This window comes from Mobula hypostoma, chromosome 2, assembly GCF_963921235.1.
Source record: "Mobula hypostoma chromosome 2, sMobHyp1.1, whole genome shotgun sequence".
In the NCBI taxonomy this organism is placed as follows: Eukaryota; Metazoa; Chordata; class Chondrichthyes; order Myliobatiformes; family Myliobatidae; genus Mobula; species Mobula hypostoma.
Window position 1 is genome coordinate 158,654,961 of NC_086098.1, and position 22,485 is coordinate 158,677,445.

At 44.9% G+C, this 22,485-nt stretch overlaps 1 protein-coding gene across 1 annotated transcript; it reads left to right on the plus strand.

The window, feature by feature from the left end:
* The first annotated feature begins 16,310 nt into the window (after positions 1 to 16,310).
* On the plus strand, positions 16,311 to 20,733 carry LOC134342604 (coiled-coil-helix-coiled-coil-helix domain-containing protein 2-like). Its single transcript, XM_063040926.1, has 4 exons — positions 16,311 to 16,446; positions 17,842 to 18,067; positions 19,419 to 19,578; positions 20,598 to 20,733. Exons 1-4 carry the CDS (start codon positions 16,418 to 16,420, stop codon positions 20,606 to 20,608), a joined length of 426 nt encoding a protein of 141 aa, XP_062896996.1. The 5' UTR covers positions 16,311 to 16,417; the 3' UTR covers positions 20,609 to 20,733.
* The last annotated feature ends 1,752 nt before the right edge of the window (positions 20,734 to 22,485 follow it).

A 22,485-nucleotide genomic window follows, 5' to 3' on the forward strand; every position in this document is an offset into this window, starting at 1 on the left:
ATCGTTGATGTAGCATAGGAAAAGTTGAGAAGAGATGCCAGTGTAGGCTTGGAACATAGACAGCTCCACATAGCTAACAAACAGGCAGGCATAGCCCATGGATATCCTGTTTGTTTGAAGGAAGTGGGAGGAACCAAAGGAGAAATTATTTAGAGTGAGGACAAGTTCTGCTAGGTGGAGGAGAGTGGTGGTGGAGGGGAACTGGTTGGGTCTGGTGTCCAGAAAGAAACAGAGAGCTTTGAGGCCTTCCTGATGGGGGATGGAGGTGTACAGGGATTGGACATCCATAGTAAAAACAAGATGATGGGGGCCAGGGAACCTGAAATCATTGAAAATATCCAGAGCATGTGAAATGTCATGGATGTAGGTAGAAAGGGACTGAACTAGAGAAGATAAAACAGTGTTGAGGTATAGAGATATGAGTTCAGAGGGGCAGGAGCAAGCTGAAACAGTGGGTCTACCTGGACAAGCAGGTTTGTGGATTTTGGGTAAGAGGTAGAAATGGGAGGTGCGGGTTGCAGAGTGCGGGAACTATGAAGTTGGTGGCGGTGGAGAGATCCCCAGAGTCAATAAGGTTGGAGATAGTGTGGGAGAATTGCAATGGCCTGATGTTCCTTAGTGGGGTTCTGTTTGAGGGGAAGTAAGAGGAGGTGTCTGAGAGTTGGCGCAGGGCCTCAGCAAGGTAGAGATCAGTACGTCAGACTACTTCAGTACCTCCCTCCCTTATCTGTGGGTTTGATGATGAGGTTAGGATTGGTGTGGAGGGAGTGGAGAGCTGACCGTTCGGAAGGAGTGAGGTTAGAATAGGGAGAAGAACTTAGGAGAATGATGGCGCCTAATAGCAACTGCTTTGCTTGCATCTTCGCAAACAGCTCTATTTTTCCCTTTTAGGGTTCTCTTGAAGACCCCGATCTAGAGTTACATGCTGACTTCGGTTCTTTGCGGAAATAGGACCTGCTCTCGGGGTCTCACTACTGGCCGCTATTCAATATACCAAGGACATGGCCTAGAAGACTATTGCAACTTCAGGGCGCCGGATTTTCATGGCTCTGGAGATGGCGCACTCAAGGCCAGTGCCGCCACATGGTGCATCGGGGGAGTACACAGAAGATCGAAAGCAGCGAGCTGGTTGCTGGCTGTGTGCACAGAGATATGTGTTCTTTGGACAGAGAGCTCAGAAAAAATAAACCTCAGCAGAGAAATGGGCTGAGTGTGGTTCAGGAAGGGTTAGGAGGTCAGAGTGTTGGGGGAGAGGAATCATGGGAACAGAAGATTAGAGGAAGAGGAATATTCCTGAACACAGTAGTAATGTTGGACACAGTCAGATACGTACCTCCAGTCTGTCAGCCATCTCACATAAATGGGTGAGACTTTGTGTTGTGCAGAGCAAAAGGAGCCAGGCTCTTCTCCCTTCCGGGGTATTCCGGCAGGGAGCAGAGGGGAACTGGAGCAGGAACACTGGAACTGGTTGGCAATGGAGATGGTCAGGTGTGAAATGTTGACTCTCATTCCCTCCCTTGGTGGCAGTTACTCTGGGCGACCGGTGCATTCGTAAACAATAATTTGTTTATTATTGTCACAGGACCCGAGTTACAGCGAAATAGTTCAGCTTCCATGACTTCCCAAACCAAAGGGAAAGACTGTACACAGGGTAAAGTGTTTCAGTTACAGAGATGGTGCAGTTCAGAGCAGACAGCCAGGCAGCAGGGCTCAAGAGATAGATTAAGGGCTTGTATTCTGGGCGGTCTGTTCAGGAGCCTTATACCAGTGTCCTCAAGCCTGGTGCTCCGTGCTTTCAGACTCCTGTATCTTCTGCCAATGTGAGGCAGGAAGGGATGGGATATGGTGGAGGAGTTTTGATTGTGCTGTCTGCTTTACCATGGCAATGAGAAGTCCATGGAAGGGAGGTTGGTTTCTGTGATGTGCAGAGCTGTGTCCACAATCTCTGCGGTTTCTTGAAATCAGAGAGACACAGGATCTCACCTGTTTCCTCAGGTTAACATCAGGCCCAGTGAGTCCCCAGGACTGTGCTTAACCCCCCACCAGCCCCAAACAACCTCACGTCAGCTTTCTCCAGTATCATAGTGAGGATAATGTCACATGACATCACAGTGAAACCATGGAAACCAGGAGCCATGGTCTGTTATCCATTGCCTCACTGCTGACAGTGAAAGGGGCTGAGGAGGCAGTGAGGCTGTGCAATAGTCTTGAGCCTGCTGACACAGACTTCCAGGCTTTTGCATCGTCTGCCCAATAGGAAGAAGGAGAAGAGAGCATGTCTGGAGTTGGAGGGATCTTTGGTTATTAGATTAGATTCAACTTTATTGTCATTGTGCCGAGTATAGATACAAAGCCAATGAAATGCAGTTAGCATCTGACCAAAAATGCAAAGAATAGTGTTATTTACAAAACAACTGCAAATAAAAAAAATATGAAACTACTGAGACAGTACAATATGGGCGCAATACTGCTTAGCGCTGTGATGTGAGGTTCAGCAGGGTCACAGCCTCAGGGATGAAGCTCTTCCTGTGCCCGCTGTTGCGGGAGCGGAGGCTCCTGTGGCGCCTACCGGATGGGGGGGAGAGTAAAATGTCCATGGTTAGGGTGAGATGCATCCTTGATAATACTTTTCGCCCTGCCCAGGCAGCGTTTATGGTAGATGTTCTCAATGGTGGCCAATTGGGTGCCAATAATCCACTGGGCAGTTTTTGCCACACGCTAGAGTGCTTTGCGGTCCAATATGGGACAACTGCCATACCACACTGTGATGCAGTTGGTGAGTATGCTCTCAGTGGTACAGCAGCAAAAGTTCGTCAGTATCCTGGAACAGAGGTGAGGTTTCTTGATGCTCCACAGGAAATAAAGGCGCTGTTGCACCTTTTTGATCAGGATGGAGGAGTTCAGGGACCAGGTAGATCCTCGGAAATGTGGACACCAAGGAACTTGAAGCTTGATACCTGCTCCACTACAGCTCCGTTGATGTAGATGGGGACGTGAGTGTGGCTCCTAGCATGCCTGAAGTCCACAATGATCTCCTTGGTCTTCTGGTTGTTAAGGGCCAGGTTGTTGTCGGCACACCATGCGACCAGGTGCTGGACCTCGTCCCTGTAGGCTGTCTTGTCATCCCCCTTGTAGGCCAACCACCGTGGTGTCATCTGCGAACTTGATTATGGAGTTAGAACATGTTACTGAGGCAGAAAGTGAACAGAATTCTTAGAGGGATAGTTGGTTTCCATGATATGCTGAAATGTTTCAGACTGAACAGTTGCACAATTAGAAACATAGAAAACCTACAGCACAATACAGGCATTTTGGCCCACAAAGCAGTGCTGAAGATGTCCTTACCTTAGAAATTACTTAGGGTTACCCATAGCCCTCTATTTTTCTAAGCTCCATGTACTTATCCATATTAAATTAGTTAATATTTAATGAATAAAGTCAATATTCAGATATCTGAGAATAATCCCACGGCCATACTGGGAGAAAGCAAGGAGACAAGATTAATTATTTTCTAAAGATATTAGAAATCTTGAGAGGAGTTGTAGTGACTGGAGAGGCCCAGGAGATAGCAGTACTCGAGCAAAACCAACCCCTTGGCACGGACCCCGGGTGCTGAGAGCAGTCATCACAGTGAAACCATGGCAACCACAAGCCACTGCAACCACGAGCCACGGCCTGTTATCTGTTGCCAAGGTGCTGACAGTGAAAGGAGGCTGACGAGGGAGTGAGGCTAGGTCTAGCTCAGCAGAGAATACAGGAATGATGGAGCTGGGTGTGTGTGTGTGGACTGGTGCTGATAATGTGTTGGGATGTAGTGTTGCTGGTGTGTCGGGTTGTGATGGTGAGCGGTGATGTGGGGTGTGGACCAGGGAGGTCATGGCTACAATACCTCGGAAAGTGTCTGCAGTGTGAGGGTCTTTGTCAACAAATTGGTTAGCTAATGTCAGAGAATCTGAATCAGAATCAGAACCACTGACATTCGCTGTGAAATGTGTTGTTTTCAGAGCCATATATCATCATTACTATGTGACAACAATTTGTAATGCATATGAGGAATATAGTGTCCGTGGGAACACAGACCATCCTGATGTCTGATAGTGGATGGCTATCATCAGTCAGAGACTGAGTAGAGAAGTTGGGATGCTATGTTGCAGTTGGTGAAGCCCCACTTGGAATATTATGTTCAGTTTTGGTTACCCTGCCATAGGAAAAATGCCATTAACGTGGAAAAGGTACAGAGGAGATTAACGAGGATGCTGCCTGGACTTGAGGGAATGAGTTACAGTGAGAGGCTGGGAATTGAGGGAATGAGTTACAGTGAGAGGCTGGGACTTGAGGGACTGAGTTACTGTGAGAGGCTGGAACTAGAAGAAATGAGTTACTGTGAGTGGCTGGAACTTGAGGGACTGAGTTACTGTGAGAGGCCAAGCAGGCTGGGACTTTCTGACCAGGTTGTGAATGACGGAAGAGACAGACAGAGTGTGAATGATTCAGTAGCATCTTGTTTGTTGCCAGTCAGCTGCTGGCTAATTGCTCAGCCAGGGGAGTCATTATCTCTGGATCGACCCTGTCAGCCCTCCTGAAGCTCCTGACCTGCTGCAGCTGCCTCTCCTTCATCCCCAGGTATGGAGCTTTTACTTAACATGGTAACTATTCCCAGGGACTGTTTCTTGATCAATGAACCTTCATATATGGGAACCCTGAAGCATGTACAGTGGAAGGCTATTCAGTCCACCAAGCCTGCTAGCCACTCTGTACAGTCACAGCTGATGACCTGTCGGTACTATTTACTAAGGCAATGAATATCCCCATCCACTCTGGGCATTCCTTCTTGTCCCCTATCCCATTGGGCAGAAGATATAAAAGCCTGAAAGCACATACCACCAGGTTTCAGACACTTGAACAGATTTCTCATAAACTAAAGCCGAAGTCTCGATCTCCCATTCGTGGCCCTGGTCCTTTATTTGTCTCCCTGCTCTGCACACTCTCTCCCTAACTGCAGCTTGAGGTTCTGCATTTGGTTTATTCTTTTTCCTTGGTGTAATTATGCAAGGCATGATCTGTCTGGATGGTGTGCAGTACAAACTGTAGCTCGTTAAATATGACCATACACCAATTGCCAATCACCTACAATCTCTCGCCTTACCCACTGATGCTTTTTTGTGGCAAGAAATCTATTCATCTCCTCCCTAAACACGATCAGCCTTTTGCCCTTCTCTGCATCTCAGTCCAAAGTCCTTTCACTGCGTACCAAGACTGTGACCATTTATTCTAGAGGTCACCCCGACATCCAGTACATTAAGTCCTGTCAGGATTTCAGATTCAGGTTTATCTGTCACACATACATTGAAACATATAGTGAAAAGTGCCATTTGCGTTAACAACCAACACATCCTAGGCATTTGCAGGGCTGCAGGTGGGGGGCAGGGGGGCACAAGTGTCACCACACTTTCCAGCACCAACACAGCATGCCCAAAATTCTCGGCAGAACAAGAGTATAACAATACAGAACACAACAAGCAACAAAATGGCAACAGTAAAACAAGCCCATTCCCATCTCCCACCACAGACCCCCCCCCACCCCATCCACACAGACAGTCCCCAACCCCAGGACAGGCTGCCAGCCTCCAGTCTCCAAGTTTCGATCATTGGGCTTGACTTCTGGATTACTGATTGACCTTTGGGCTCCATCTTTCGGTATTGATGTCCCGGCTAGCCGATAATGGAACTCCAGGCTTGAATTGAATATCACTCAGGTGTTTTTGCTATGACTTTCTGTGAAACTCACAGAATCACAGAACAATAGAGCACAGAAACAGGCCCTTCAGCCCATCTAGTCTGTGCCAAACTATTATTCTGCCTATTTGCATTGGACCCACATCTGGACCATAGCCCTTCTTTCTTTCTTTTCAAATCTTTTTATTATTTTTTTCAAAATAAACACAAGTACATCGAAGTAAACAATACTTACAATGTCTCAAGAAAAAAAAATTATATAAAGATTGAAAAACTTTTGTGATAAAAAAAAACCCCTACTAAGCAAGAAAAGTGCGAAAAAAGAAAAATCCCATTTGGTGTTCAACCCCAAAGCAATGCGTCATACGTAAAGCTTCTAAAGATAAACATCAAACCACCAGCAAAAAAAAAGTACCAGAAAAATTTACTATTAGATCGTGGAGAATCCATCAATTAACTCAAATGATAATAATGAGCAAATGAACCCCATCTTTTCTCAAAATCAAACATAGGTTCAAAGGTTCGACTTCTAATTTTCTCCAAACTAAGACATAGCATCACTTGAGAGAACCATTGTGACAAAGTGGGAGCCAATGTATCCTTCCACTTCAACAAAATGGCCCTCCTAGCTATCAATGTAACAAATGCAATAACATTTTGCTCAGACACAGAGATACCATGGATATTTTGAGGAATTATTCCCATCTCCTACCACAGGCCCCCCCACCCCATCCACACAGACAGTCCCCAGCCCCAGGACAGGCCGCCAGCCTCCAGTCTCCAGGTTTCAATCATTGGGCTTGACTTCTGGATTACTGATTGACCTTTGGGCTCCATCTTTCGGTATTGATGCCCCGGCTAGCCGATAATGGAACCCAAACTCCAGGCTTAAATTGAATATCACTCAGGTGTTTTTGCTATGACTTTCTGTGAAGGCTAACTCACAGAATCACAGACAATAGAGCGCAGGAACATCTAGTCTATGCCAAACTATTATTCTGCCTATTTGCTTTGGACCTGCATCTGGACCATAGCCCTTCACCCACGAATATATCCGAACTGCTCATAAATGTACAAGTGTGCATGGTGCAATGAAAATCCCACAGCAGGATGCCAGGCATGTGGCATCAGATCAGCAGCATTCACAAGGAAAAACATTGATAACAAGGGAGATAAGAATGGAACAAAGAAACTGTCCATTTTGGTGCAAAGTGATCAAAGTGGTCACAGAGTTGCTAAAATAGTGATTAGAGTTTTGCTGGTTGGTTCAGGAAACAAATAGTAGAATGGAAGTAGCTGTTCTTGAACCTGGTAGTGTGGGAGTGAACTGCAAGAAGGTGGCAAGAAGGTTGGGGGGATCATTGATGGTGGATTTTGCTTCTGGAGACAACACCTCATATGGATACAACCAGTGGTTTAGGAGAGAAGGGCCCGTGACATACTAGGCAAAGTCCACTACTCTCTGTAGCTTCTTGTACTTCTGCGCATTTGAATTGACGCACTAAACCATGATGCAACCAGCCAGTCTATTTTGAACAGCATATCTGTAGAAGTTTGTCAGAAAGATCTGTGACAAGCTAAACCTTCTGAGCTGCCCAAGGAATTTAGGATGCTGGCACGATTTCATCATGTTTGCATCAATGTGTTAAGCCCAACAGGTCAATTGATTTATTAATGCCCAGGAATTGAAAGCTACTGACTCTCTCCACCACCAATCTCCTAGAACAGAGTGGTGCAGGTGTGGTAAACTGTATATATGTTGTAACTGGGTTAATTATCTAGACACGCCCCTCTGCTGACTGCCCCTGTGGCTCCTCCCACAGATTCCTGTATAAAGGTGATTCCGCCTTGCCCCTCCCCCTCAGTCCAGGGGCAGACACTCAGCATGGAGGTCGTATTGTTGTACAGTGAATAAAAGTCTTTCGGTATTTTACCCAACCTCAGTCTTTTGGAGTTATTGAAGGTGCTTCAGCAGGTTCATCCTCCTTCCCTTTCCTGACCTCAATAGTCAGCTCTGTATTTTGCTGATGTTTTTTGTTGCAACACCACTCAACCAGGTGTCCAGTTTGCTGTGTGTGAGTAATGAAGACTGAAGCCCCCATCTGTCCCTGACTAATCTCTCTCTAAGAGCCTACAGACTGTTAAGGGGCTGATTGATGGTGCTCTCTGTCCCATTACCATCTCTACCCAAACTGCTTGTACCCACTGACCATGTAAGCTTAGATCACATCTCTCTTCCCCAATCCCAGTCTAAATATCTGAGACCCTCCTTCACCAGTCCCAGTCTGTATATCAAATACTCTCCTTCCCTGATCCCAGTCTAAATATCTGAAACCTTCTTTCCCCAATCCCAGTCTATATATCAGTCCCTCCTTCACCAATCCCAGTCTGTATATATTTCAGAACGTGATAAAAGGATTTCTAGGCAGGTTGGACATAAAGGGATATGAAACCATTTGTGATAGACTCCAATCTTTCTTGCATAAGAGTGGTGTACTGTACAATGTCAGGCAGCAGAGAACATGAACAGTCAACCAGATTTGACTCCCACGGCTGAGCATCATGAGAGGGGCCATCGCCAATGCTGTCATTGAAGCAACTGCTGATGATGAGACAGCCCTGCCTTTACAACTATTCTTTTCAGTTGTTTCAGAATCAGATTCACGGTCAGAAAAAAACAGGAAGAGATGTGATCCCAGTCATGAGATCAGACGCTGACCCTTCACATAGATTAGAAGTGCATTTTGTGAGAAACCAGCTGCTAGAAGTCGGTAAATCAGTGTCCCTTCTGCTGAAAGTCACATCAATGGCCCAGGACACAGGACACACCTGCCAGATCTCTGGAATACTCACTATGTGCCATTACTTGTGTGAAAACTTTTATGTGGCACCTTAATGAATGCCTTGGAAATTCAAATACACAACAATCCCCAAATCTGCTTCTCCAGTATTTCTAGTAGTGCTATAGTGAAGCAGGTAGTACTACTGGGTCACAGCACCGCAAACCCTGGTCCAATCCTGATCTCAGTAGTGAAAGGCGTAGGGAAAAAGCGGGAAGAAGTGAGAAGTTTGCAAATTCTCCTGTGATCATGTGGGGTTCCCCTGGATGCTCCAGTCTCATTCCACACTCCTGAAGGTTAAGTGTTGGTGTGTTAACCTCTTCTCTTCTTTTCTCAAGCCCATCATCCCTACTGGAGCATAGGCTGTTGACAGCAGCTCATCAGAATGCTCTGTCCTAGGCTAGTCTTTCAAGCTGTCCCCAGGTGTAGTCCATCTTCTTGGTATCTTCTAGGCGAAGATCCTTTCTCTCCCAGGGATGAGGCTTTGGAACTTCTCTTGCTGTTTCTGTAGCTCTGGATTTTTACGGAATGGGATTGCTAGCCTGATGTCTAACCGTCCTCCTTTCACAGCCAGGCTTGGGACTGTCCTTGGTGGAGTTAATTGTTAACTGGCCACTGTGAATTACCCCTAATGTGGACAAAAGGAACAATCTGAGGGGAGAGTTGATGGAAATAAAGGGAGAGAGGCTGAGAGAGGGAGAGGGAGAGAGTGACTCTCCAACCCAATATTACAGCACATTTTTACGTGTTAAAGAACAATTCCTATGGTTACAATGCCCCATAATGCTTCTTTTCTTTTTTTCTTTTTTAATATTTTTATTGATATATATAAATTGCATGAATACAAATACAAAATTCATAAGGATACAAGTAAATAATACGAATTACATTACATTTAAATCACAGTAATATGATCACAGTATCCTATATTCCAAATAAATCAGATAGAAAAAAAGATTGAATTATGAAATGAAATAAAATAAAATAATTGTATTTTATTTTTAAAAAATCTACCCCCACTACCAAAATGAGCTGGTTGGTTAAAAAAAAAGAAGAAAAAAGAAAAAACCTTACCATATGATGTTGTAATAATAATGGCTCAGATCCATACTTTAATAACAGTTCAAAGATTGTGAAAATAATTCAGAAAGCGTCTCCATAACATTAGAAAATCATATTTAGAATCAGAAATTGAACAGCAAATCTTCTCTAGATCAAGGCACAACATAATGCTAAGAGGATGCAGAGTGACTTGGATAGGTTGGGTGAGTGGGCAAATTCATGGCAGATGCAATTTAATGTGGATAAATGTGAAGTTATCCACTTTGGTGGCAAAAATAGGAAAACAGATTATTATCTGAATGGTGGCCGATTAGGAAAAGGGGAGGTGCAACGAGACCTGGGTGTCATTATACACCAGTCATTGAAAGTGGGCATGCAGGTACAGCAGGCGGTGAAAAAGGCGAATGGTATGCTGGCATTTATAGCGAGAGGATTCGAGTACAGGAGCAGGGAGGTACTACTGCAGTTGTACAAGGCCTTGGTGAGACCACACCTGGAGTATTGTGTGCAGTTTTGGTCCCCTAATCTGAGGAAAGACATCCTTGCCATAGAGGGGGTACAAAGAAGGTTCACCAGATTGATTCCTGGGTTGGCAGGACTTTCATATGAAGAAAGACTGCATGAACTGGGCTTGTACTCATTGGAATTTAGAAGATTGAGGGGGGATCTGATTGAAACGTATAAAATCCTAAAGGGATTGGACAGGCTAGATGCAGGAAGATTGTTCTCGATGTTGGGGAAGTCCAGAACAAGGGGTCACAGTTTGAGGATAAAGGGGAAGCCTTTTAGGACCGAGATTAGGAAAAACTTCTTCACACAGAGAGTGGTGAATCTGTGGAATTCTCTGCCACAGGAAACAGTTGAGGCCAGTTCATTGGCAATATTTAAGAGGGAGTTAGATATGGCCCTTGTGGCTACAGGGATCAGGGGGTATGGAGGGAAGGCTGGGGCGGGGTTCTGAGTTGGATGATCAGCCATGATCATAATAAATGGCAGTGCAGGCTCAAAGGGCCGAATGGCCTACTTACTCCTGTACCTATTTTCTATGTTTCTATGTTTCTATAATATCAGATAGCCATTGAACATGAGTGGGCGGGGCAGCCTCTTTCCATTTGAGCAAGATCGCCTACCTGGCCCTAACAGACATAAAGGCCAATGCCCACAAATCAGATGGCTTCAATTTTGTAGCACTATCCTCAACAAAACCAAACAAGGCAGTCAAAGGATTGGGCTTAAAGATGACATTGAAAAGTGCAGAAGAAGTTTGAAATACATCTTTCCAGAATTTTTCAAGGCTCGGACATGTCCAAAACATATGAATTAGTGTGGCCACTCCATTAGTACATCTATCACAGTAAGGGGAAATATCTGCATAGGAATGGGAGAGCTTGTCTTTAGACATATGAACTCTATGTACCACTTTGAATTGTAATAAAGAATGACGAGAACATAATGATGAAGAATTAATCAATTTTAAAATAATCTTCCAGCTCTCTTCAGATATGAATGCTTCTTTTGAGTCACCTGCAGTTTTCAAAAACCTGGATCTTCCCACCAACATTCCAAAAATGAGTGTTACATACTGTTGTATTCATGCAATGGGGTGTCAATTACATTCATGCATATGCAGACATCTCAGTTAAATGTCTTCCATATTTACAATTTACTCTACATGCTGGTGTCTGAGTCTTGTTCATGGAATGGGTGTTAATTGCATTTATGCATATGCAGACATTATCAATTAAGTGTTTGGTTCCTGTTCCAAGTTGCATTTCTACAATTCATACTCAGATCTGAAAGCTGGTTGCTAAAATCAATGTTCGCTATATGTTCTAACCCCAAAATACTCCTTAACAGAAATGAGAAAAGGAGGAGTGAGAGAGCCATCAGAATGGGGGAAGGGGCCAAGGGAGGAGTAAACAGAGGGGAGTAGTTATTAAGATTTAGACAAATAGATATTCACACAACTGGTTGGAGACTACCCAGACAGAAGATGAGTTGTTGCTCCTTCAATTTGCATTTCATGGACAGACATGTTGGTGTGGGAATGAAAAGTCAAGTTGCCTTTTCTGTTTTTGCTGTGATTCTATAACATTGGACAATATTTTTTTGAAAGTTTTGTTTCCTCAGAATTTCTTTTTGTTTATGATAGACTGTTTGAAGTTGAACATAAATATAATCTCAGGCTACTTGTATCACATAGGAATTTGGAGAAACAAGGAATTAACTTTTATTGAATATAATGCGCTTAATTGCATAATGATGCTGATGTATTGCAATCGTTCAACTAAGCTAAAAATGTTTTGTTGATGATTTTTGTTTGTGCTCAGTGTCTGAGGCTTCTTGTAAGTGTACTACAATAATCAGCTAGGATTGATGGATTCTAGTTGCCCTGCTACTGTTTCTCCATGACCATAATGTCCTGGTGAAAACCATCACTATGCTCATCACTGACCGTGACAAGACTTGAAGGGAAGTAGTCTAAATGGGAATGCAGAAAATGAATCTTTAATGACATGCTGCTCTTCATGGTTGTGTAGGCTTGAAGCATGTTGTCAACCAGCTGCACGTAATTTGCTGTTTTGTAGCTGCCAAGAAAATTTTGAACACCGTCCTTGAATGTCTTCCATGCAATTTTCTCCGGTCCCACGAGAAGTTCTTGGAATTAGTGACCTGTCTGATTTGTGGACCAACAAAAATGTCTTTCGTAATCTTGGCATCAGTTATTCTGAGTTGAATTATGAATTGAAATAACAAAAACAGTCAATTTTTCAAATGGGGCATGATAGGATAATTTCTTTGTGATTTTCATGATCATTTGCCCATAATCCATATAATACACCCAGGAAGCAAAACTTTTGTTAACCAAAGTAAATCAGCCAACTGATATCACAGGCACAATCCTCACTTCAAGGAATCTACCACTCATGTTTTCAGTATTATTTAATTTATTTGTTTATATTATTATTATTATTAATATTATCACAAATAAAATGAAGTGTGGTGATTTATGTTTAATGAAACCGTAACATATTTTATTGAACTCAAAAACCTACACACAACAGTGCACTGGAAACTCTTTGCGTAATAATGTCATCATGTCAGATATAACCATATAAATATAAATATAAATATATAAATATATGGTTGTATATGGTTGGTTATATATCACGTCAGATCAGCCTGTTAAAGTGAAACCCCCTCAATGTCGATGGTTGTGAATTATGTACATTTCTCCCAATTACATTACCCTACATCGCAACCCCCCCCCAGAATTCACTAAAATCAGCGTTGTGAACCTGCCTGGAGCTCAGGTTGGGTCACCTGACTCGGGTCCTGTGTTCCATGGGTGGAGGAACATCAAATGCCTCTGGCTCGTCCAGAGGTGCTCATAGTCATGTTGTGATGGCAGGGGCATGGCATCAGAATACACCAAATCTTCATGTGTCAGTTTAAGGCCATCTACCGAAATACATCCAGGTTTACCACTCTTATCGATGATAAAGTCTTTTCTCCCCGTTCCAAAACACATATGTGCCATCATAAGGGGGGGTCTAAGGGGATGTTGGTGTGTGTCATGGCGGACTAAAACAAACGAGGCAGAACGTAGGTCAACAGGAACCCAAGAGTGCTTTATGCCATGAGGAGGGTGGAACGCTGTTGGGAGGCCGACCAGGCGGTCGTGGCACCAGGAATAAAATTACCTGGCACTTGCAATGGCTGCACATATACCGACTCAGTTGTGGACAACTGCAGGTCCTCTTTTGGGGCTGTTCTGAGCCCCAGCAGGATCCACGGGAGATGGTCATGATCAGTCAGGAGCCATGGTGTGATGCAGCCTAACGCTGAGGTTCTGGGCCATCAAAGCCCAGAGGTCTGATATGAATTGGGGACTGCAGTCAGATGGGATGCCAAATCTAGCAATCCATATGCTGATGAATCCCTGAGCCACATATGCAGGTGGCTGGAGTGATGACCTCTGGTCACCTGGTGGTAGCCTGGACCTCTGGGTCAGTAGCTCCGTCAGCTGCCATGGTGGCACATCAACCCCTATGTGTACAGCCTCAACAACAGTCCATGAGAGCCAATCGGCCACGGCATGATTTTCCCCCTTGGTATGTTGTACATTGGTTGTGAACTCAGATATGTAGGTCAGGTGGCATCGCTGCCGTGCAGACCAAGGGTCTGATATTTTGGCCATCATGTGCACAGGAGATTTGTGGTCAATGAGTGCTGTGAAATGATGATTCTCTGGAAGAAAATGAAAATGGCGGATAGCCAGATAGAGACTGAGAAGGTGTAGTGCTGTACTTCCTTTTGGGGGGGACAGAGCTGCCAGCTGATGAAGGTGAGTTGCTGCCACACAACTCCGACCAGCTGTTCAGGCAGGCATCAGTAGTGTTGGCTTAAGCACTCAAAAAGTGTGTGGAGATGAGATATGTGTTCAGGTCTGGATGCACTGATGACTAGTATGCCATCAGGTAAACAAAAAGAAAATCTAAGTATTTTAATACAGAGTCCATCAGCCATTGAAAAGTCTGTGCTGCATTCTTCAATCCAAATGGCATGCGCAGAAACTCAAAGAAGCCAAATGGGGTTGTCACAACTGTTTTGAGAATGTCCTCCAAGCACATAGGCACCTGATGGTAGCCCTTAATCCCGTGATCAATTTTGGAAAAAATCTCCTAACTAGATCAACTTTGGAATATATTAACTTTCCCCTAAACCTATCGAAAAGTCTTGGACGTGAAGGACCAGGTAACGATTGGTGGTGGTGGGAGTGGTGGCCTTGTTAAAGTGTCAGTAATACCCACTTGGACGGCAACGAGCATTGGACTTAGGGACCATAAAGAGGGGTGAAGCCCAGGGACTATTCGAAGAGCGTAGAATACCAAGTCTTTCCATGTTAGAAAATTCCGCCTTCTGGGTCCAAAAGGCATGGACTGGCAGGCCAGTTGTGGGAATGTGGTGCTTGACCCCATGTTTTGTGACTGTAGTGGAGAATGTGCACTTGGTGAGGTTTAGGAATTCGCCCAGCAGTCAAGTAAACTCACATGCAGTGATGTATGCACTTGACGGAGTCTTTGTGGGGACCTTACTGGGGGAGCAGGGTAACGACCCACAGTCCTTGATGACAAGTACAAGCCAATGGTTCTTAAGATCGACTAACAGACCTTGAGCACACAAGAAATCAGCACTGAGCAGACGTCTAGCCACATTAGTCAGGACAAAGTGCCGTGTGTAACGTTGCCCACTGAAACAGAGCTTCACCGTCATGTCCGTTGGTCTGGATCCTGCTGCCGTTAGCAGCCTCCAGCGAGGTTTCATCGCTCTTTGTCCTCTGATCGATAGGTGATGCTGGCAGCATACACATTTGAGCACCCATGTCACACAGGAAGTGTCACCCTGAAAGGGTGTCCGTAATGAACAGTAGATGGTCCTGGCAGCTGGAAACCACAGAGTTCTCAGACCTCTGATTTCCCAATGCACTGGCACTGTTGAAGCTGCAAGGCCGTCGGCACTTCCTCGCGTTCATCCCAAAGTGAGCGTGGTGAAAACACAGACCCGACGTCGTCTGTTTCGCAGCCATGGGCATCCTTGTGTTGGGGGCCTTGCTGACTAAGCTTATTGAGGTAGGGAAACGAGGAGAAATAATGCATGGCTGCCTGGCTGAGTGTAGACTATCAGCCATTTTAGCAAGCTCCCTATAGTCATTCACAAGTAGATGAGCGAGGGCTATGTGAACTTGATCAGGCACTTGCTGCAAGAAGAGTTCTTTAAAAATAAAACATGGATGGTGATTTCCCAGAGGAGACAGCACATGGTCCATTAGCTCCGATGGCCTAGCATCAGGAGACCAGCTGTTTGGCGCTCAGCCTCCGACAGTCCAAAAGTCTGTGAAAAGTCAGTTTTCAGTGATTGTTATTTATCCTGTTCAGGTGGGTGTTCAAGCAGACTCACCAGTCTCGCAGCCGCGGAGTTTCCCAGCGATGCTACCACGTAGTAGAATTTGGTATGGTTGGCAGTGATTTCTCACAGAGTAAACTAGACCTCAGCTTGTACAAATCAAGTGACGCCATTTTGCTCCCCAAACTCCAGCAGTTTCAAAGCGACTGCGTTGGCCAACATGTTCACTAACTCTGGAATCATCCAAGAGCATCTCCCAATGTAGATTTTCCCAAATAAAGCCTGTAACACATTTTATTGAACTCCAAAACCTAAACGCAAAAGCACCCTAAAAATCTTCATGTAATAACGTCATCACGACAGACCAGCCTCTTTAGGTTAAACCCCAACTCAATGTCTGTGGTTGTGAATAATATACGTTTCTCCCGATGATGTTATCCTATATTATTATTATTTGTTTTATTTTGTATTGGCTCCTTTTTGCACAGTGGGTGTTTGTCAGTGTTCCTTTGTGTGCAGTTTTTCATTGATTCTATTGCATATTTTGTTCTACTGTGAATGCCTGCAAGAAATGGATCTCAGAGTTGTATTTGGTGACATATACGTACTATAATAATAAATTTACTTTGCATATACACCTTCCTCGCTATCTCAAGAAAGCGACATCAATCACATGGAGCCTCCGTACGCGGGACCTGCACTTTCCCTCGCTCCCAGCTTCTAGGCCGTGGCGCGGGAGAATAGGTACAGGGGGCGTGGCCCACTTTGGCATTTGTGGGCGTTCCTCGATTGCGTCAGAAGTCACGCAATCACGTGAGGCATTGCGCCGTTGCTGCCGTGCGGTCGCAGTCGAGTCCTTCAGAACCTTCGCCATGCCCCGCGGAAGTCGCAGCCGAGTGAGGTAAGGAGTCGGGAGGCCTGGCTGGGCCGGCCCGAGGCATTGAGAACACATGGGGTGGCAGGTGGCGGCGGTGCACCCCCTCCCTCCACCCCACTCACCTTCCCTTCCTTCCCCGCGCTTCACTGAAGGGCAAATCGAGGTCACAGGCCCGGGGTCAGCGGCGTTACACCGTACGCGAGGCCTTGTCCTCGCACTCGCTCGGTCCCAATCCCAATCCCAATCCCAGGTTCTCTGCTTCACTCGCATTCTAGATTGTCTGGCTCCTCAAATCCCAATCATCCCCTACTTTCTTCCCGGTCATCCCTCATCCTCAGCCCAATCATCCCCCTTCCTCCCCTACTTTCTTCCCCGATCCTCCCCCATGCCTGTTGCAGCTCTTACCTCAAGGCCCCTGACGCTACCAGGAGTCCGTGTTCCAAGCCACCCCGCCAATGCTCCCCAGCGCTCCTCTACGTTTACGAATGCCTTGATGCTGCTTTATACACCCATGCTGAGTTCGTCAACTTCATCAACTTTGCCTTTACCTTCCACCCTGCCGTTAAATTCACTTGTTCCATCTCTGACACCTCCCCCTCCCCTCTCTCGATCTTTCAGTCTCCATGTCTGGAGTCAAACTCTCGTCTGACATACTTCGTGGAACTAAGCAACACACACAGATGCTGGAGGAACTCAGCAGTCCAGGCAGCATTGATGGAAAAGAGTGAACAAACAGTCTGCTTTTGTTAGGCTGAGACCCTTCCTCACGACTGCATATCTCCAGCGCCTGCAGATTTTCTCGTTTTTGTGTTCCATAGTGATTCCTACAGTAATCCTGACTATAACTTTTCCCACCTGTCTCCTGTAAAAATGCTATTCCCTTTTCTCCATTCCTTTTGTTTCTGCCGCATCTGTTCCCACCATGAGGCTTTCCTTTTCAGGGCATCAGAGATGTCCTCCTTAAAGAACAGAGTTTCCTCTCCACCATTGATGCTGCCTCACCCGCATTGCCTCTTCCAGCCCTTTTTCTTTCCAACCTGCCTGGCTTCACCTACCCCCTTCTAGCTATCCTCCTTCCCCTCTCCCCACCCTTTTATTCTGGCATTTTTTTCCCCTTCCTTCTCAGTCCTGAAGAAGAGTCTTGGCCCAAAACAACTGTTTATTCATTTCCGTAGTTGCTGCCTGAATTGCTGAGTTGCTCCAGATTTCCTGACTCCTGCCCCATTCCTTCTCTCTTACTCTTCTTTCCTCCTGCCCTCCAATACCTGGTACACTTTTCTCCGTCTGTCTACCTCAAATCCCACTCCTCCATTTGCTCCCTCTAGTGCCGCTGGTTATGGGGCCCTCCCACTCTGTATCTCAGCTGGCCGTTGCATCTTCAGCTTTCTTCCTAATGGTTCCTGTTGTCCTGTGTTCCAGCCGCCCTGCTCCTTCCCGAGCCGCTCCCCCTGCTCACCCTCCTCCAGCTGCTGTCGCTCCTGCGACCGTGCAGTCCCGGCAGCCGGGCCTGATGGCGCAGATGGCAAGCACGGCGGCAGGAGTGGCGGTGGGCTCAGCAGTGGGCCACGTCATGGGGAGCGCGCTGACCGGGGCCTTCAGTGGTGGAAGTGGCTCGGAGCCAGCCAGGGCAGATGTCACCTACCAGGTAGGTGGGTGGGGGGCAAGGGTTGGCGTGTTGCGTCTATCCCTTATGTTCTGGGAATTGGGGACCATCGGGTTTGCTGAAAGTTTACATTTTCCTTGTAGAAAATATTGATAGGTCGTGTGCAGTTTTGATACGTGATCACGTTGTGAGATGCTGCTTGTGTGTGTATCAGGAGCGAATTGTTGGGAATGTGGGGAGAATACAAAAACATGGGATTGATGTAGGATTAGTGCAAGTGCGGTGGGACAGATCTGTGCTGTATCTTTCTGAGGAGACTCCAAGTGCCGATGTTATGAACTAGATTCAGTGAATAAAAGATATTCATTGGAAAGTAAATCATGTCAGTGAAATGCAGTGTTTAAAACAAAATGTAGATCACATTCCTGTTGTCTTTTCATTGCCTTTCCACTATTTGTCAAGGGGAAAACAGGAAAAAGTCAAATCTCATCAAGTAGTGAGAGAATTTCATGAACTCCAGGGTCTGGTGGAGCTTGTTTAAGTTAAGAGTTAGTTTTTGTGCTGTTACCGCACCCTGCAACTTATGGAGTGTTTCTGTATATTACTGATTTAAACTTGCACAAGATAGTTGGTAAGAACACATATGCCTACTGCCCCAGTCAAAAGGTGATGGCTAAAACACAAATGTCAAAAATACCCAGGCACTCATGAGGAAATCTGCAATTTCAAGCAACACACACAAAAATTGCTGGTGAATGCAGCAAGCCAGGCAGCGTCTATAGGAAGAGGTACAGTCAATATTTCAGGCTGAGACCCTTCGTCAGGACTAACTAAAAGAAGAGATAATAAGAGATTTGAAAGTGGGAGGGGGAGATCCGAAATGATAGGAGGAGACAGGAGGGGGAGGGATGGAGCTAAGAGTTAGAAAGTTGATAGGGAAAAGGGATGTGAGGCTGGAGAAGGGAGAGGGTCATGGGACAGAAGGCCTAGGGAGAAAGAAAGGGGGAGGGGGGAAGCCGAGAGGATGGGCAAGGAGTTATAGTGAGAGGGACAGTGGGAGAAAAAAAATTAATAACAATAAATGAATAAATTACGGATGGGGTACAAAGGGGAGGTGGGGCATTAACGGAAGTTAGAGAAGTCAATATTCATGCCATCAGGTTGGAGGCTACCCAGACAGAATATAAGGTGTTGTGCCCCACCTCCCGTTCGTACCCCATCCGTTATTTATTTATTATTATTAATTTTTTTCTCTCTCTCCTTTTTCTGAGTTCACCAGCAGTTTTTATGTGTGTAGCTTAAAGATAACTCGGGTCCTGGTTTTTGTGTCTAGTCACTGTATAACTTGATTTCTTTGAAATCTTTTCTCTTATGAGTTTGTCTTTGCCTGTAGGAGCCTCCAGTGGCAGCCCCTCCGGCCCAACCTCATTCCCAAGACTTCAGACCCTGCCAGTATGAAATGAAACAGTTTCTGGAGTGTGCCCAGAACCAGCATGACCTAACCCTCTGTGACGGTTTCAATGAGGTGCTGAAGCAGTGTCGCTCTGCACACGGTAGGTGCAAAATGTGCATAAACATGGGTTTAATGACATTGACTACCTGATAAGCCCTAAAACAAACCAAGCTTCAGTTGGAATAATCTTGTCAAAGCCTGTCTACTTGCAGCCCAGTCCAGTTGTTCTAAAGTCCAGTGGTCCCCAACCACCGGGCCGCGAGCATGTGCTACCGGGCCACGAGGAAACGATATGATTTGGCAATATGAACTGATATGAGTCAGCTGCACCTTTCCTCATTCCCTGTCACGCCCACGGTTGAACTTGAACGCGCGCGAGGTCGACAAGAATATTGTCAACATTAAATCGGTCCACGGTGCACAAAAGGTTGGGGACCCCTGTTACAGGCCAACGTTCCACTGGACTTTGCTTGCAGCTACATTCCCGAATCTCACATCCACATCTACGTTATGGTCTCTAATTGGGCAGAACTACAGCAAATGACATTTAATGTAGGCAAGTATGAGATAGTGTATTTGGAAAGGTGTAATAAGGCAGGAATGTAGACTATAGATGACATCTAGGCCTTGGAGTAACAGATGGATCATGAAAAGGTAAAGTTACCAAAACAGATCAGTAAGGGTTAAAAAGCCATAAGGGATACTTAATATTAATCTGAGGCAATGTATATAAAAGCAGCCAGATTATGACAGTTGTACACACTACATAAGCCCCAGTTTGAAGTACAGTTCCAGTCACCACATATAGGACAGGTGTCAATGCACTTGGAAGGGCATTATTTATAGTCTGTCAACCAAGAAAGACTCTTCGTTCCCAATTTCTCCTTATTGGTAATTGTCTCCATATGAATATCAAACAGGATTGTGTAATACCACCTCAAATTTATTTTGTAGAAAGTAGTACGTTACTGGTTTTTCGCATCCCATCCTAATCCTAAATCTGTCCATTGCTTGTCTGTGTGTACCTTTACGTTAGCCAAATGTGTTTTTCTTTTTGTAAAACCATGTTGAATCATCTCATCATGTGATTGCCCAAATGCTCTTTTACCTTTCTACCAGGTATATATTGAAGTGGAAGTTGCCTGCCGAAGGATTGTGAAGATTCCTGTTGTGTCCCATTTAATTTTAGTGATGAGACTACAGAGACCAGAGTAATGTATGATTGTTAAATGTGAATAAAATGTTCTGTATAATAGTTTTTGCCTCTTGTAAACTGAGTGAATGGGCAAAAATAAAATTCACAAGGCCTGAGGTTGGCGTTTTCCCAGGTCAGCTGCCTTGAGATAGGACTAGATACCTATTAGGAATTGAAGTAGTAATTAAATAAAGAATGCAAAGTGACTGGGTGTGCTCCTTCAGCAGGAGAGGTTTGGTAGGTATTCATGAATGGTTCTGTTAGAATAAACTTGCTAAATGTTTAACAGTCGGGGAATAGACACAAATTGAAGGTGACTGGCAAAGGAACCAGAGCCCATCTGAGGAAGCTCTCTCCAATGATTCTTGTAATTATGATTCTTCAACAATTGAAGGTTCATTGCAGTCTTAATTGTACTAACTGTTAGAAAATCACTGTTCTTCAATAGCCATGAAGTAAATTTCATAAATCTCAAAATGAGAATTTAGCCAAGGATTGGCTTCCGAGCTGTGAAATTCCCTGCAGTCCTGTGGCCCCGCGATCTATGCTCCACCATTTCCAGCCTTTCACACATCCGGAGATTTATGCCATATTATACATGTTATACACAGTGGTAAGTTCGCAGGCTGTGTCAGGTTGAGGTGCTGCAAAGGTGGGTTCTTCACTCCACCTACAATGGAAGTCTGAAGCGTGTGATACATTATGATCCACTTGTGGGACTTGGCACTTGTTGGAACCAGTAGCAGTCCTGCCCTCATTTGGTAAGCGGTGGTGAACCAAAGAAACTAGTTTTAGCTGTTGTACCTAGAATAGTCATAGCACAGTAAAGGACCTTTGGCTCATGATGTTGTGCTGACCTTTTAACCTACTTAAGATCAATGTAACCCCTGTTAGATAGCCCTCAATTTTTCTATCATCCATGTACTTACCTAAGAGTTTGTTAAATGACCCTAATGTATATGCCTCTACCACCACCCCGGCAGGGTATTCCACAAACACACCACTACCAGTCTTAAAAAAAACTTAAACCTTTGACATTCCTTATGCATTCCTGCAGTCAGTCACAAAATTAGACCCCCTTGTATTAGCACTTTAGCCCTAAGAAAGAGTCTCTGGCTATCAATTCAATATGGCTCATCTTGTATACCTCTATCAAATTGCCTGTCCTCTTCCTTTGCTCCAAAGAGAAAAACACTTCCCACTATCCATAGCTTGTCTTCTGGTGAACATCCTGCAAAAAGCTCAATGTGGAGCTGAGTGCTGTCATGATTTTCATTTAAATACTGAAGAATTGTGCCTATTCCCCAATCTCAGTATTTTAATAACTGTAGTTTCCTTTATCATGAATGATACTTGCTAGCAGACTGGTAACTCAGAACCTGGACTGCTCATAGAGGACGAGTAGCGATGACTGCATAGAAGGCTGTAAAAATCTGTTGTTTGCTCACGGCCTTGAAGAAAAGTGTTGATCTTTCCCGGTCTGGCTCCAGACATTAGCTATCTCTTAATTGTCCTCTGAAATGGTTTAGCTAGTGCCCTTCCTCCCCTCTCCCCCCCATTCACTAGGAATGGGCAATAAATGCTGGGCTTTCTTATGACACCTCAATTTTCAAAATAAAAGATGTGATATTGGATATGGCAGCAGGTGAGGGTCTCTGCCACCAGAACTGCAAAGCAACAAAATAGTTTTATGTCTTAATGTAACAACTGGAATTAGACCATAAGACATAGGATCAGAATTTGACCATTGAGTCTGTTATCAGCATAGTAAGACAGTTCTAAATTTTACATAACAGCAAGTTAAAAGTATTT

What these genes read in the sequence shown, in the direction of transcription:
- LOC134342604 (XM_063040926.1), top strand. Translation starts at nt 16,418, where the DNA reads ATGCCCCGCGGAAGTCGCAGCCGAGTGAG. An exon ending in GGAAGTCGCAGCCGAGTGAG is followed by an intron (nt 16,447 to 17,841) that starts GTAAGGAGTCGG and finishes CCTGTGTTCCAG; the next exon opens with CCGCCCTGCTCCTTCCCGAG. An exon ending in GGGCAGATGTCACCTACCAG is followed by an intron (nt 18,068 to 19,418) that starts GTAGGTGGGTGG and finishes CTTTGCCTGTAG; the next exon opens with GAGCCTCCAGTGGCAGCCCC.